The sequence below is a fragment of the Lissotriton helveticus genome, chromosome 8 (assembly GCF_964261635.1).
Source record: "Lissotriton helveticus chromosome 8, aLisHel1.1, whole genome shotgun sequence".
In the NCBI taxonomy this organism is placed as follows: domain Eukaryota; kingdom Metazoa; phylum Chordata; class Amphibia; order Caudata; family Salamandridae; genus Lissotriton; species Lissotriton helveticus.
Genome location: NC_136069.1, coordinates 1,695,612,481 through 1,695,629,587, shown reverse-complemented (window position 1 = coordinate 1,695,629,587; position 17,107 = coordinate 1,695,612,481). Strand labels below are relative to the sequence as shown.

The window sequence follows — 17,107 nt, the reverse complement described above, 5'->3', positions numbered from 1 at the left end:
GTTTAATCTAAACTGTATTACCTTGAATAATGATATGCTACAACTCTGGCTTGGTAAATTCAGTATCGGTGATCAATGGGCCGCCTGACTGGAAGATAGATGGACTCTTTACAGTTGCAAAATAGAAAACACCTGTGCCCTATAATAGATGATGAAATAGGTGAATAAATGGCAACCTAAAATGCTAAGCTAGATGAGCAAGAGGGGGCAATGGATATACCAACCTGTAGGATTGTATATTAAGTGTGCCTGAGGATCTGCGAAACGTGGAAGAGGTGTGGCGAAGCGGCAAGGGCGACTGACGCTGGAATCTGGGGCTCACGGTTCGATCCCCGGCAGCAGGTCTGCCCAGCACCATGTGACTCTGGGTAATAGCTTGCTTAATCTTCCCGAGGGCCCCCAGCGCCGGGACACTGCTTCGGAGGTAGCTGTGCACTTTACAAATACTGGTATTTAATTTCATTTTCCCCGGTACACCGCCACAGGCTGCTTTAATCTTCCACCGACAATGGCGGTCCTGTATCTTTACCAGTGAAAGACCACTGTGGCCAGATGACTATAAAAATAAATGCGAACCGATATTGGGACTCCACGTGTGCATGCAAGGATGTGACATCATTACATCCACATGCAGAATTGATCTAACCAAAGACTACCAGTATATGTAAGATCAATCAATCAATCAATCAATCAGTGACACTTATAAAGCGCGCTACATACCCGTAGGGTCTCAAGGCGCTGGGGGGGGGGGGGGTGCCGCTACTGCTCGAACAGCCAGGTCTTCAGCTTCTTCCTGAAGGAGAGGTGGTCTTGGGTCAGGCGCAGGTCGGACGGGAGGGAGTTCCAGGTCTTGGCGGCCAGGTAGGAGAAGGACCTTCCTCCTGTAGTCGCTCTTCGGATGCGGGGGACGGCGGCGAGGGCGTGGTTGGCTGATCGGAGGTGGCGTTTGGGAGCGTAGAAGTTGACTCGGCTGTTGAGGTAGCTCGGGCCTTGGTCGTGTAGGGCTTTGTGTGCGTGGGTGAGGAGGCGGAAGGTGATTCTCTTGTTGACGGGGAGCCAGTGAAGGTCTCTCAGGTGTCCGGAGATGTGGCTGGATCGTGGGATGTCGAGGATGAGTCTGGCTGAGGCGTTTTGGATCCGCTGGAGTCTCTTCTGGAGCTTGACGGTGGTCCCGGCGTAGAGGGCGTTGCCGTAGTCCAGTCGGCTGGTGACGAGGGCCTGGGTGACGGTCTTCCTGGTCTCTGTGGGGATCCACCAGAAGATCTTCCGTAGCATGCGTAGGATGTTGAAGCACGCCGAGGAGACGCTGTTGACTTGCCTGGTCATGGCGAGGGAGGAGTCCAGGATGAAGCCCAGGTTGCGTGCGTGGTCCGTAGGTTTGGGTGCGGTGCCCAGGGCGGGAGGCCACCAGGAGTCGTCCCAGGCGGAGGGTGAGGAGCCCAGGATGAGGACCTCCGTCTTGTCCGAGTTCAGTTTCAGGCGGCTGGTCGTCATCCACTCGGCTACCTCTTTCATCCCTTCGTGCAGGTTGGCTCTGGCGGCGGCGGGGTCGTTGGTCAGGGAGAGGATCAGCTGGGTGTCGTCGGCGTAGGAGATTATGCTGAGGTGGTGTTTGCGTACGATGGCCGCGAGGGGGCTCATGTAGACGTTGAAGAGGGTGGGGCTCAGGGATGATCCTTGGGGGACGCCGCAGATGACTTCGGAGGCCTCTGATTTGTATGGTGGTAGGCGGACTCTCTGTGTTCTTCCGTCGAGGAAGGAGATGATCCATTCCAGCGCCTTGTCCTGGATTCCGATGTTGCTGAGGCGCTGTACTAGAGTGCGGTGGCAGACCGTGTCGAATGCCGCGGAGAGGTCTAGGAGGATGAGGGCCGCTGTTTCTCCATTGTCCATCAGGGCTCGGATGTCATCGGTGGCGGCGATGAGAGCGGTCTCGGTGCTGTGTTTGGCTCGGAATCCGGACTGTGAGGGGTCGAGGGATCCGTTCGTCTCGAGGAAGGCGGCCATCTGCTTGTTGACGGTCTTCTCGATGACTTTGGCTGGAAACGGGAGAAGCGAGATGGGGCGGTAATTCTTGAGGTCGGTGGGGTCCGCTGTTGGTTTCTTGAGAAGAGCGCTGAGCTCGGCGTGTTTCCAGCTTTCAGGGAAGATGGCGGTGTCGAAGGAGGTGTTGATGATGTCTCGCAGGTGGGGTGCGATGACAGCGTCGGCTTTGTTGAAGACGTGGTGAGGGCAGGGGTCGGTCGGTGATCCGGAGTGGATGGAGTTCATCGTGCGGATGGTGTCTTCGGTGCTGATCGGGGTCCAGGCGTGGAGGGTGGTGGTGGGGGGGGGTGGCTGGTCGGTCGTGGTGTGCGTTGGTTGGTTGTTGAAACTGCTGTGTATGTCCGTGATCTTGTTGTGGAAGTATGAGGCGAGGGAGTTGCAGAGGTCTTGCGATGGGGTGATGTCGTTGTTTCCTGCGCTGGGGTTGGAAAGCTCTTTCACGATGTTGAAGAGTTCCTTGCAGTTGTGTGCGTTGTTGTCCAACCGGTCCTTGAATGCTGTTTTCTTGGCGGCGCGGATCAGCTGGTGGTGTTTCCGGGTGGCAAGTTTGAAGGAGGTCCTGTTGTCCGGTGTCGGTTCCCTTTTCCAGACTTTCTCGAGGGCTCGGCAGTTCTTCTTGGAGCTCTTGAGTTCGTCGGTGAACCATGGGGCCTTCTTGCTGCCGGGTCTGCTAGGCGGGGTCCTCAGAGGGGCGAGTTCGTCCGCGCAGTTGCTGATCCACTTCGTGAGATAGTCGGCGGCCTGGCTGGGGTTCGCTGAGCTGGCAGGAGGGTGTTGGCTCAGGGAGGTGGCGAGCTGGTCTGCTGTGATCTTGTTCCAGCTTCTACGGGCGGTCTGTTGCTGGTGTTGGTGGGTCGTCATTCTCTTGAAGGTGAAGTGGACGCAGCTGTGGTCCGTCCATTGAAGCTCTGTGGCGTGGCTGAAGTCGATGTCTGCGCTGGATGAGAAGACGGCGTCGAGTGTGTGTCCGGCGAGGTGGGTGGGGGTGGACACCAGTTGCTTGAGTCCCAGGTTGGCGAGGTTGTCGAGCAGGGTGCTGGTGTTGCGGTCGTTGTTGTTCTCCAGGTGGAAATTGAGGTCTCCCAGGAGGATGTAGTCAGCGGAGGGGAGAGCATGCGGGCTGACAAAGTCGGCGATGTCCTCGCTGAATTGCGTGCGTGGTCCAGGGGGTCGGTAGATCAGGGTGCCTCTGAGGGTGGTGTTCGGGTTGGTGTGGATCTGGAAATGCAGGTGTTCGGCGCTGGTCAGGGTGTTGTCGGTGCTGGTCGTGAGACGGATGGTGTTCCTGTGGATGATGGCGATGCCTCCTCCCATCTGGTTGGCGTTTCGGTCCCTCCGGACGATCTTGTAGCCCTCTGGGATAGCGATGGCGATGTCGGGAGCTGAAGAGGCGTTCATCCAGGTCTCCGTGAGGAAGGCAACGTCAGGGGCTGTGGCGTCTAGGAGGTTCCAGAGTTCGATGGCGTGTCTGTGGACGGAGCGGGTGTTGAGCAGGATGCACTTGAGGTGGGTGTTGCTGGAGTTCGACTTGGCGGGTGCTGGTGCGGGGCTGGTCCGGTTGCAGGAGAACCTGCAGGCGTGGCAGCTGAAAGGTCCGTGGGTGCGTCTTGGAGTGGCTTGATGGCATTCTGGGAGTCGGTCGGTGTTGAGAGCGGTGAGGGTGGCGGCGGAGTACGTCAGGCGGGTCGGTCGGGGTCTTCGTGGGCCAGGGGTCCTGGCACTGGGCGCGGTCCAGGCGCGGACGGGCGTAGACGGGCTTACCTTTGGCGCGCCTTCGGCGCACAATCGGCGCGCCCGCTGCGCGAGACCGCTGCGCGTTCGCACGGTCGCCATTTAAGGCGAAGTGCGCGGGTGGGCGGAGCAGCTGGGAGGCGGGAGCGGGGAGGGTTACAGAAGGCAAAAAGGGGCGGGGACAAGCGGCGGTGGCGGGAAGGGAGGGCGGGGGGCGTCGAGGTAGGCGGACAACAAGGAAGGAGGGCAACACGGAAGAAAAATAACAATACAGTACAAAACAGGCACAAATGAACGCAAAAAACAGGGAAAAAACAAGTTTATCCCAGACAAGCACAAATAACCGTCAAAACAAGAAAAACCACTCGCAGCGGCGGCAGCCGGCAAACGAGGCAGCAGCGAGGCGGAGGGCGGCAGGGGGCACACGCATCAGCTGGTGGCCGTGCGGCGCGGGGGTGTCCCACAAGTGGACCTCATAACTTGATCAAAGCAATGGAACATTTTGGAAGACTACAAGGTCTAACTAAGGGACATAACATGGTCCCGACTGTACAGCCTCACATACTGAGATTTGTCCGATGCCTTAACGTGTACCTATCTAGGTCACTGATTATTGTAAGTTCTCAATGCTGTTAATTTTGAAACATGTTGACTCAATGAAAGTGCATGTTGGATATCCAAGTGTCAATGCATCCTCACCGATGACCTGTGATAAGTTCCTCCTAACTAAGGAACATGTTATGAAGCGGCAGCGATAATTATCGCTGGCCGCGCTTGCGTGAGAATTTTTATCGCCGGCTATCGCTCAAAATTATCGCCATGCTAGCGCTGTATTAACAATGCATAGCGCAATGGCGATAATTGTCCAGCGATAGCGGTGTTTTCCATGGAACATCACTGGTTTCCCAGCGATGTTCCATTGAAAACAGTGATAACCTTGCTGATGGACCCAGTGGTCGTATCAGCATAATCCACCCCCAATGTAAAGTATAGGTAAGGCACCATTTTAGCACAGGTAAGTTTTTGACAAAAACCACGGTTTTCATCGAAAACTAACGTCTGCTAAAAAGTGTGGGCCTCCTTGTAAATATCACAATGTTCACATCAGCAAGAATTTACAAGCAGTACTGCCCAGTGACGCCCACTTTGCATCTCATTAGAGATGCATAGCAAGGCTTGGGTGCTAACATGCGCGAATGCATATTAGACCCACTTGTAAATAGGGGATAGTTTTATCTGCCCTTTTTTGGCTTTTAAAGCCAAAAAAGCAGAGCTAAGGCCCTTGTTGATATGCCCCTAAGGTAGCAATTAAATATCAAAGTCACAGATTACTAAAGACTCTCTAACATGCCCTACCTGTTATTTTCAAAACAGGTCGACTGCATGTGAATGCTAATCGAATGCCCACATTTCAATGCAGCCTCACTGGTATCATTAGATGAATTCCTCGTGACAAAAGTAGCATTGAGATAACCATGCTGACTTGTTTATTCAAACTGCGCAGACTAGAAAGCCCCATATGTCAAGGAACAGGTACCATGTCTTCTGGTATTGTACAAATGTTGCCTTAGCTTAGATGATAGGTGAACTGAGCAGTAGGCCCTCTCATTTGTCCCTAAAACACTAGCTTGCTCAGTTTGTCCATGTAGTCTAACTCAATTCAAGCAAATCGAGCAACAGAGAGATGACAGAGAAAAGGTTGTGAAGTATGCTGGGTAGATCACCTGTGGGGCCTGCAGCCCCAGTAGACCAAGGCTCAATGCTAGAGCAAACCAAATAATATGGAATATGCTGTAGACTTGTAAATGTAAATGTAAATTGATACTTGTATAGCGCACCCGCAAGGGTCTCAAGGCGCTTGTATGAATACTGCTGTGGAACCCATCCTGGCTATCCCTGTGAGGTGTCCACTCCTGGGCACCCGCAAGGTGGAGGCCAGGCATCCTTAGCGTTGTGGGGGCCGTTGTGGAGATTAAGCTAGCTATTGCCCAGAGTTGCAGAGTGGGACTCCATGATTGGAATAGGCACCGAGGCGAGAATTATCAGGTCCGTGGAATTTTTGAGCTCAAGACCCGCCGAGGCGGGGAATTGAACCCTGGTCCCTGGCTAGACCTCTGCATCAGGGTCTGCCGCTCTAACCATTAAGCTACACTTCTCCACTTGTATGAAATTTAGGAAGCGACTCTCCTACCCAGTCGTGCTCGTACCTGCCCGAACAATCACACAATTCAGGCGCACATATGGAAAGATAGAAAAACCATTAATGTTGGTAATGTGGTAGGGAATGATTGTTTATGTGCAGGAAGGTGTCCCTTCTTGAAGAAGACACTATTTTTTCAAGGCGTTGGAGAAAAGTGGAAAACTTACAAAAGGTCTAATACTGTCTGGTAGTATATGCTTATATTGGAGGGGTGGTGCCTCCATACCTTGTAATATACATATGTTTCTTTGAACTCGGGCATGAGGTTGCGTTTAGTACATTAGTCACACGGTAGGGTAAGCTTCTTTTAATGACGTGCTGAAAGAGACAAGGGGAACCATTAAAATTGTCAATTTAGTAAGCAGATTATCTGTTTATGTTTTAGCAAGAATATTTGTGGAACATCTTTTGATCAGTGGAAGAGGTTTCATTAACTGATTTTAATGCATTGAATGCCAGATACTTAAACACTGTTCAAAGCAGGTATGATTTTCTGTGTAAGAGAACCCAGGTATAACAATTATTAACCCCTTCTATGCTGGTTACGGAACCACTCCTTCACCAGCCACGGGTGGGCTATGCTAATGACGGAGTGGTTCCGTCACGGCCCGGCCGCCGAGCCTACGCGGCAATGATTTTGCGCCGCGGCCAAGGGGTTAAAATCGAGTGAGAGTCCGTTTGTGTAGAAAAAAGGAACTCTATGCATTTGTTTTGGAAAAATCTGTTCCAATGACATTAGTTGTGCTCATCAGTTTAAAGCGGTCAAGTTGAGTGTCGGCACCATTTGTAGCGTGTTTAAAGCGATCATGGTGTGTAGTCATTGACAGACGGATGAGGGTCCTGAATTGTCACCAGTGGCGATATTTCATACATTTTGTAATTTGTTGATCTTGTTTCAGTACTGGCATGCATGTTGTTGTTAGCTTATGAAGATTGGTTTAGCCTTACTGATTATGGGCCAGAACCCTCTATTGTTGATAAATGTTACTATCATTGGAAGCATGGCAGGGGCACAAGCTGCAGTGGCCTCCTGACAAGAGAGCTGCCACTTATTTGTTTTACAAATAAAGCACTGTCCACATCACAAACATGGCCCTAAACATTCACCGAAGAGCTACAGGTTGATTGCTCTGCTCAATGCAGGATGGAACAATTCTGGGGAAATATTTATGAACTTTCATCCAAAGCTGGCCAAAGAAGCCAGGAGACACCAAATCGGATTCTGAAGAGATTGCTTTACCATCAATAACATCATGGCATTGGCCATTCTTGCCCAGAGAGAATTAAGTATTAAGAGATAAGTGTAAATATCTAGTTTCATGTTTTGTCGACTTCTCAACAGCTTTTGAGTAAACAGAGTCAAATTATGGGCAAAACTGGAGGCTTGGAAAAATGAGAATGGTCTGCTAAAATGTATAATGGATTTACATAGCCACACATGGGTGAGAGTGAAACTCTCCCATAGTAAGGAATGCCCCCAAAACATCTATACCCACAGTGTGTAAAACCAAGGTTGCATCCTAGCCACACTGCTGTTTAATTAATGTTTCTCTGATCTTGTGGAGGTGCTGCAGGAAGTTAGGGGCTATTTCCCCAAACTAAGAAACACCAAAACAGAATATCAGGCTTACGCCAATTATATTGTGATGTTATCAGCCATGCAGATCGGGCCGCCAAAACCAGCTGGCCAGCTTACATGTTTACAACTTGGGTAACGACTTACAGATTAATATAAGAAAAAAAAATGATGGTATTCGGATGCAAAAATCCCCATTACACCTGGATCATAGGGCCGGATGAAATGGAGCAGGTCTCAACCTACTCATATTTGGAAATCGAATATGATACCAAACTAAACTGGAAAGGCCACATGGAACACATACAACAGAAATTGGTGGTTAGATCTCGAACTTTAAAATGCGTTGCTGCAAATTACAGTGGAAATGCTATTGGATACGCTAACACCAAATTGGCACCGTTTGTACTTATGGAGCTGACAACTTGCGGCAACTCGCGGCATCCCCATTTCTAGGTCTTGAAGAAGGCCCCCTGACCCATCCGGTCAATTTTATGGGGCAGAAACATGTTGACCATTCACATGGACAATCCAGTGCATTAGACTAATAATTTGTCTTCCCACGCACAACATTGTTTTGTGTTTTTTTAAATCTCTTTATTAAATCATAAATCACACATACAAAACAAATAAGAAGCATCTCAGGGAAACCATGACACTACAATACTTCGGTACGAAGGAAAAATCAGAATAACATGATCCACCATAAAGCCTCAGGAATCATAGGGTTCGGGCACCTCCTCATCAAGACTGGACTCAGGAGGAGTGCAGACATCTCCCCGGTGGCTATTCCACGCTCCCCAGACCTTCCCCCACTTACGAGGGCACCCCCGGGCCACATATACCGACTTTTCACGCACCATGCACCAGTCCAGGTCCTCCGCCCACTTGGTGACCTGAGGCGCCTGGCTAGCAACCCAAAGCTGGGCAATGTTACGTTTGGCCACCATATACGCCAATGTCACCCATTGTTTCTAGGACACATTCAAATCGGACAGCTCCCAGACATTCAACAAACAACGCCGAGCATCGGGCCTCAATTCCATTCCCAACACCTGGCCCAACTCCATATGTATTGCCAACCAGAACGCCTGCACTCACTCACAATGCCACAAGATATGCATTAGGGTACCATCCTCCCCACATTCCCTCCGACACTCACTACTATCAGCTCGTCCCATGCGTACCAAGCGCGGTCCCGTAATATAGGACCTATGCAGGATTTTCAAATGCACCAGCCTCAACCTCATCTGAATCGCAACCACCCTGGGAGAGGCCACCTCTTCCATCCAGTATTCGTCATCCAATTCCAGTCCATCCTCACACCACTGGGCCCAGATCCTCCGCAGTGGATCCTCTGAATGATTCACCAGCTTACGATAGATCAGCGAAATCGTTTTTTTCAGGGATGAGGCCATCCAATACCCGGTCTTCCAGAGGAGACGCCTCCGGGAGAACCGTATCCTTAGGGACGTGGGCGACTAACGCGTGCCTCACCTGTAGGCAGTGAAAATATTCATTCTGGTGCAGTTTGTATTGGGCTACCAAGGACTCAAACGTGTGGACCGCACCCTTCCCCCACACGTCTCCAATCTTCACAATGCCAATTAAGTCCCACTTATCAAAGCCCTTAGACTTCCACATACTACCCAACTTCTCCGAATTCAATATAGGGGTGGCCAGTGTAAGCTTACCCTCCCACCCCAAACATTTGTTAGCAGCATGCCAGACGCACACCACATGGGCAGTAGGCCCGATCAGCGGAAATCTACCCGGCCTGGAGTACAAAGCCCTCTCAAGCGAACCACCAGGCATCTGACCCCGATCTATGACATAACCCGGGTCCCCGGGAATCCCGCACACTATGTTGTTCACTGCAGCCAACTGGGAGGCTCAATATTACTTACGTATGTCCGGGAGCCCGATACCTCCATCATACCAAGGAATAGTCAATTTACTGTAAGCAATCCGAGCACTACCCCCCAGAGGAGCTGCCTCTGGAGAGCCTCTATCTCCTTTAAATAGGCCACCGGCATCAGGTCCATTGAGTTTTGCAACACATACAAAAACCGAGGGAGCGCCATCATTTTAAACAAAACCGCCCTCCCAAGCAGAGAGAGTGGAGGGGACCTCCAACGCTCCACATCTGTCCTGCACCTACTCAACGGAGCGGCCAAGTTACGTTCGTATCACATCTGCGGATCTAGAATTATGTATATACCTAGATACTGAAACCCAACCTTTTCTATCCGCACCGGACATGACCGCGGAACCACCGGAGGATCTCCTGCCACCACAAACATCACCGACTTGTCCCAGTTAATGGTCAATCCAGAATACCTACTGAATATGGCAAACACATCTAGAAAGCCTCCGAATGACACCTTAGGTCTAGTGAGGTAGAGCAAAACATCATCTGCGTAAAGTGAGATCTTGTCCTCCCACTCCGACGTCCAACGCAAACCCCGAATCGACCTGTCCCAGCGCACCCACGCGGCGAGCGGCTCCATCGGAAGCGCAAATAGCAGGGGCGACAGCGGGCATCCCTGTCTCGTCCCCCTCCCGAGATGGAAATCGCGGGATCTGCAATTATTGACAATTATTCTAGCTAAAGGATTGGAATACAATAAGCGAACCCAACCAATAAATACACGGCCAAACCCCAACTTTCCCAAGACCGCGAACAAATACCGCCACTCCACCCGATCAAAAGCCATCGACGCATCCAAAGAGACCAACACCATCGGTTTGTGTATTTTCGAAGCACCCCCGAGGACCCCTTGCAACCGTCGTAGATTCAGCGCCGTATTTCGGCGCGGCATAAACGCCGACTGGTCCAGGTGGATCAGGGTCGTAATTACCTTAACTAGTCTGTTTGCCAGGAGTTTCGCAAGAATCTTAGGCTCCGCATTCAGCAGCGATATAGGCCTATACGAAGAAGACTGCATCTTAGGTTTGCCCTGCTTGTAAAGAACCACCACATTAGCTATATGCTGATCGTACGGGAGCTCTCCAACCTCTCAACTCTCCAAGAACATAGCACGCACGTACGGAGCCAACTTGTTAGCATTCAACTTATACAATTCAATAGGAATCCCATATGGACCAGTCGCTTTACCCGATTTAACCTGCCTAATCGCTTGGGCCACTTCATCGTCCGTGAACGCGGAGTCAAGATAACTCCTATGTGCCTCTGACAGACGGGGCATGAAAATATCCTTAATCATTTTACCATTTTCCACCTCCGTATAGGCACTCCCCACTGTATACACCGTCTGATAATAATCTGCGAACTCATCAACTATCTCCTGCGGGTCCGTTAACAGGTGCGACGCTTTACTTTCTAACTCCGGCACCAACATCAAGGTCCGATCCCCTCTCTTGAGCCACGCTATCAATTGACCGGCCTTGTCCCCGTGCTTATAGATCTTACTCTGAACGGCAGCCTGTCTAGCCACCGCCTTATTGCGTACTAGCACGCGATACTCCTCCCCACGAAGGCGCAGATGATGCAAGTCCACCGGAGCCCTCGACTCATTAAACTTCTCCTCCAAACTCAATATTTCTGCCTCTATCCGAACCATGTCCGCAAGCGCCCTCTTCTTCTTCCCCGCCACCAGGGACAATACTTCCCCTCTCGTCCACAGTCTTGTACGCCTCCCACAGGGTTTGCGCTGAACCTACGGAGCCAGCATTTTCTCAAAAATAACTATCCGACATATGGAGGACATCTTTTCTGATAGCCGGGTCCTTCAATTGCCACGCACTAATGGGAGCAACCCTGCCAACCGCCGGCAAATCCAATCTAATGACAAGCCATAGCGGGGAATGATCGGAGATACCCCTCCCAAAGTAACGTGCTTCACTAATCTTGGGTGTTATCACCGCCAGGAGCAACACATAATCCAACCTAGACAGACTACCATGAGCCGCGGACACATGAGAATAATGTGTGACCATCGGGTTATGTGCGCGCCATCCATCAATCAGACCCACCGTCTCCAGGAAGTCTGGCGGCCACCGCTGCGAGGGGCGGAACACTCGAGGAGGACTGTGATCTATCTCCCCATCCAAGACCGAGTTAAAATCTCCACCAATCAGGTCACCCAAAGGAAACAACAGAAAAACATTCCCCAGATCGCGATAAGTTTCAGCCTGCAGGCCCGGTCGCACATACACCGACATCAGAGTCACAGTGCGATCACCAACCAGCCCCGAAACCCCTACATATCTCCCCCTCTGGTCAACCCAAGTATTTTGCAACGACAGTGGGAAGGAGTTTTTGACCAAGATCCCAACTCCTCTGGACCCAGTTGTAAAGCCTGCATGCGCCACTAACTTATAACCACCACTGTGAGGAGCCAGACATTTATTACCAACCAAGTGTGTCTCCTGGAGAAGCACCACGTCCCGCCCATGCCTCCTAATGAGCTGATTCACCATCCCTCTCTTGATCTTGTCTCCCAAGCCATTCACATTCCAGCTCAGCACCCTCATCCCCGACCCCTGGGAACTACATGTCTCCGTACCTGTGCAGATCCAAATACAATAGCATGGTGACACCTGAGATCAAAAAACAAAAAACAAAAAGAAAACACACTCTCAACAACACACCCCAACCCCTTCCCCCACCCTGCACCCCTGCACTCGGCCATCGCCAAACCCCAACTTGCAGTGTGCCTGTCGCCCCATTCACAACCAAACCACTATCTCAATATAGATTCGAGGAGTCCAGCACCCCGGATCCCCTTCTTCCCGCCATGTCCAACACTGGTATCAAAGTCAATCAGGTGAGTAAGCACTCAACATTGCCCCACCCCCCACCAAAACCACACGTCCACTGTCCCAAATAAAGTCACTGGTCTTCTGCCTCTTCCGCTGCCTCGCCACTGCGCTCCTGCGGCGCTGTCCGCGTCGGCAATCCATCAACCCAGTCTGACGCCACCTCCGGATTATCGAAAAAACAAACCTTCCCTTGCACCTCCCCTCGGAGCTTAGCTGGATACATCATAGCGTATTTATAACCTTTGACTCGTAGCTGCTGCTTGATTCCTAAAAAACTCTGCCGCTGCTTCTGCACCTTTTGAGTAAAGTCTAGATAGAAGTTCAACGATGAGTTCTCAAATTTCAGAGGTCCATTCGACCTTGAGGCCTACAGGATAGCGTCTCTGTCCCTAAAATTAAGGACCCTCACAATCATCGGTCAGGGAGGAACGCCCGGACGTGGACTCCCTCCTGGGACCCTGTCGTCCTCTCGACCTGAAAAAAGTACTCAGGCCCTTGGGTTGTAGATGTTTTGAAATAATGTCCTCCACGAATAGATCAGGGGCCTGCCCCTCGGCATTCTCCAGTACCCCGGTAAGGTGAACATTGTTCCTCCTGGCTCTCCCTTTGAACTCATCCAGTTGTCGACTCTGCACCTCTCCAGCGGCCCTCAAGTTATGCACTTCCTGCTGGAGCTCCACAACATCGTCCGTCAGGCTCGCTGTCTTAATGTCTAGGGATTTCACCCTCTCGTTCGTTTTTGTGAGATCTGCCCAGATCAGGTTGACCTCAATGGTCACAGTGTGTAGCTTGTGGTTCAAAGCCTGTATCTGTTGACCGAGAGAAGTACGGACGCCATCTATGGCCGCCATTACATCGTGCAATGTGGGTTCCAATGTTGAGCTCGGGCCCTCCGCACTACCATCTTGTACCAGATACTCCAGGCGAACCCTTCGTCACAGTGTATCGGTCCAATTTATTAGATTGCATTGTGCGGCTCGTCCCGGACGATTTCACCTGGGCCTTCTCCACCCCGGTTTGGTCGCGATCACTAGGGCTCATCTTGCCACCAGAGCGCGGAATGGCCCTCGACACCTCCGTCCTCGCTCGGCAAATCGTCATCACCCACTAGACCACCACCTCAAGGACAGCGCATTCGTTCACAATCGACCAGTGCTTGAGGGGGGGACACTTCCATTGGGGGGGGGGAAGCCAAGAGGGGGCACCCACAGTCCACGTATCCGCGACCGGAAATCAAAACGGGGAACCGGACCGTCCACTTCCGGACGATCGATCCGATGTTGTTCAACTTGGGACCGGGTCGCCTTCCACCCAGGACCCCGGTCGCCGTTCCGGCACAGGCCCCGATCTCTCGGACCCCCCCAACTTCACTCCCCGTTGTTGGAGCCGGTCGCGGAATGTCTCATTCAGTGCCACTGTCAATCAGTCATTCAGATCTGTGTCGAAAGATCAGGATAATTTATAGGATATTCCCGGCGGCTGTGGGGGTCTTGAGAGCCCCTAGCTCACGTGGCCATCTTGGACGCACGCGAAGCTCCTCCCCCCACAACAGTGTTTTTACCTTCCTCCATTCCAAACTGATTAAAGGTACAGTTTAGGTAATGCAAGGTCCTTTTCTAACTCACCTCACTTGAGTACTTCCACTTTTTTTCACTTATCACTACTGCAATAACCAGTGGTTTCTCCTCCTGGTGGAGGATAGCATAAGAGAAAAAGAAACCCTATCATGATGCTGTCACGTTTTTAACAAGGTGGAGAACCAAGATATACCGCCTCACAGCCTTTGTGCGTGAATCAGGGTTTTTTATTGAAAGACAGCAAGGACATTGAACCCTGGTTACTCAGGTACAGGTGATACATTGCCCTTTGATATTTTGTACCAATTCAACTAGAACATCTTTTTAGGACCTAAGTTGGGTCTATGTTAGGCATCCCTTATCTAATCAGGCGTTACCTGTCTCAATATGCTTGTTACATAAGCAGCCCAGTCAAGAAAGAACACTATCCTTTACTACTGCTCTCACTATTATCCTGTAAATTTCATGTTAAATCTTCAGAATGTGCAGTTTTCATCAAGATTTTATGTTATCTTAGTGCATACTTTCTTATTGCATTAGTTGACAGGATATATTAATGCATGATTGAAACTGATTATTTGAAGAACATGGTATCTCATTGTTATTGTAAAGATTTGTAAAAATGGGTGTGTCTTGTTTGTGGTTACATTTTTGTGATATATACTAAGGGGCAGATTTACTACTTCTGGTGCATTTCTTCTAATCAGCTAATCAGTTGCGTCGCAGCTCCAGCAAGGCTCGGGGGTGCCCTATCCCTAACAAGCTGGTCAATCCTTATGCCTGCTTCAAGCAAGCGCAGGGTTTTGACGCAGCATGGCCTTAAAAGTGACTGAGTGAAATCTTGTAGATTTCACTCAGCCACTTTAAGGAGGTGTTCCTGCGCCAGAAAGCCTCCCCCCCCGCGCTGGAAAGCCTACATGTGGCGCAGGGCTTTACAACGTGACGCATCTCCCAGATGCATCATGTTGTAAATACCCCACAGAATTGCGCTGGCTTTGCGCCGCTGCTGCATCACAAAAGTGATGCAATGGTGGCATAGAAGAGGCGCAATGGGCTTGTAAACCTGCCCCTCACTTTGTAGTCTTTGCTACTATAGAGTTCACTAATAAATTATGCATTAATTCACTGACTTCTTTTTACATAATTATTGTGCAAATATATTATCTTGTGACAAGTATCTTCTGCCTACAGAATGACTATTTATTATTCTATTGTCTTTCAGAGTCTGTAAGATGCTTACCGTGTCCTGAGGACCAGTGGTCCAATGAGAAGCATGATCGATGCGTCCCGAAGGGAATTGATGTTCTCTCCTATGAAGAGGCCTTGGGGTTGATCCTCACCATCACTGCTGCCTTCCTCACAGCCCTAACTGCATCTGTCTTGTGTGTCTTTATCAAGTACCGAGACACAACCATTGTAAAAGCCAACAACCGTGGGCTCAGCTTTGCTCTCCTCTTGTCCCTCATTTTCTGCTTCCTCTGCACTTTTGTCTTTGTTGGCAGTCCTCGAAAGTTCACCTGCATGCTGAGGCAGACAGTATTTGGAATTGTGTTTTCCATCAGTGTTTCTTCTGTTCTGGCTAAAACTATTGTAGTTGTAACTGCCTTCAAGGCTACCAACCCCAACAGCCGTGCAAGGAAATGGCTTGGGTCAAAGACACCATGGTCTATAGTGGTTTCCTGCTCACTTGCCCAAGTCCTCATCTGTGTTATTTGGTTATTGACATCACCGCCATTTCCAGAACTGAACACAAAGTCTAGCAAAGAAAAGATCATTTTTGCATGTAATGAAGGAGACACCATCTTCTTCTATTGCATGCTGGGATACATGGGCCTCCTGGCCACAGTCAGCTTTGTAGTGGCCTTTCTCTCAAGGAATCTGCCAGGAAGATTCAACGAGGCCAAGCTGATCACCTTCAGTATGTTGGTGTTTGTCAGTGTGTGGATCTCCTTCATCCCAGCGTACCTGAGCACACGGGGGAAGTACATGGTGGCCGTGGAAGTGTTTGCCATCCTGTGTTCCAGTGCCGGTCTGCTTGGGTGTATATTCTTTCCTAAATGCTACATTATTTTGTTGAAGCCTACAAATAATAACAAACTATACCTAGTGGGAAAATTACGTTCAATAAAATGAATACAAAAACTGAAATAAATCAAACAATTTCCTCCTAAAATAGTTACTGGACTCAAAGATTTAGATTAAAATGGAATCTAGCAAAGAAAGATGATATTAAAGCTGCAGTTTTCAAGTAGACAATTTCCATCAGTCAACTATATTAATCAATAACCATATTAATTCTTCCCCTGTGGTACCATTCTCTCATGGCCTGTCTCTTGCTTTTCAACAGCCATTTGCCTGGTGATAATGTTAGCAAAGTAAACCTATCATGTCTTGTTGAGTTTTTTCATTTTATATGAATCACATTTTGGTATTGGCACCTTAGAGCATTTTGATGGTGATTGAAAATGTAGAGTGCCCAAGAGGCGCTGATGACTTGCTTGTTCTCAACCACCCAATGTGGCCTTCACATTCTTCAGAGGCCATGTGAGGATGAATTGAGACGCCACCGAGCCATCTCAGAGGCGATAATATGTTGCTATGACCCCTCCACAGCGTTGGGAGACTCTACCGACATGAGAGCAACTAGGTGAGGCGGACAAACGAATAACCAGCTGTGAAAATCCCCATGCAGGATTATTCTCCTTCTAAGTAGGCTGATATTTGTACCCAAAGTGGCAAGAAATAACGTGGTAACTGATTGTTTCACTGGGGAGTGACCGTTTTTCCTCACTGGGGCATAGTTAACATACTTTCACGCAGTGCAAAAACAAGCCATCTTGCTGCACAGTATGAATGGGAAAGGGCAGTATTGTGCCATACTTGAGATCATACAGCTCAGTCCTGTCCTTTCCTTGCGCTTGCACTCTTTCTGCTGCCTACCACCAATGGGTGCTTGCGTTGTAAGCAGTATTGTTTCTGTGCAGGAAGGGACACCTTCATGCATTAAAACAATCCTGAGAGGCATTTTCCTCTTTTTAAGTGTGCTGAAGACTGTGGAAAAAATGAGGAGAAATAATGAAATTTCTCCTCAATACACCCTGGGGAGGTTTCGCATTTTGACACATTCCCAGGTCTGCCACTAATGGTAAATCTGGGAAAGCACCAAAATCCATGGTTGGATGCATTGGAATA

The 17,107-nt window shown here is 49.9% G+C and overlaps 1 protein-coding gene across 1 annotated transcript in view; it reads left to right on the top strand.

Annotated features, from left to right (window-relative positions):
* The window catches only part of LOC144774131 (vomeronasal type-2 receptor 26-like), a 28,300-nt gene extending 11,706 nt beyond the window's left edge, over nt 1-16,594 (top strand). The window contains exon 3 of the mRNA XM_078659154.1: nt 15,138-16,594. Within this exon, the coding sequence (XP_078515280.1) occupies nt 15,138-16,048 (911 nt within the window). The 3' untranslated portion in view covers nt 16,049-16,594. The remainder of the gene's footprint in view (nt 1-15,137) is intronic.
* The last annotated feature ends 513 nt before the right edge of the window (nt 16,595-17,107 follow it).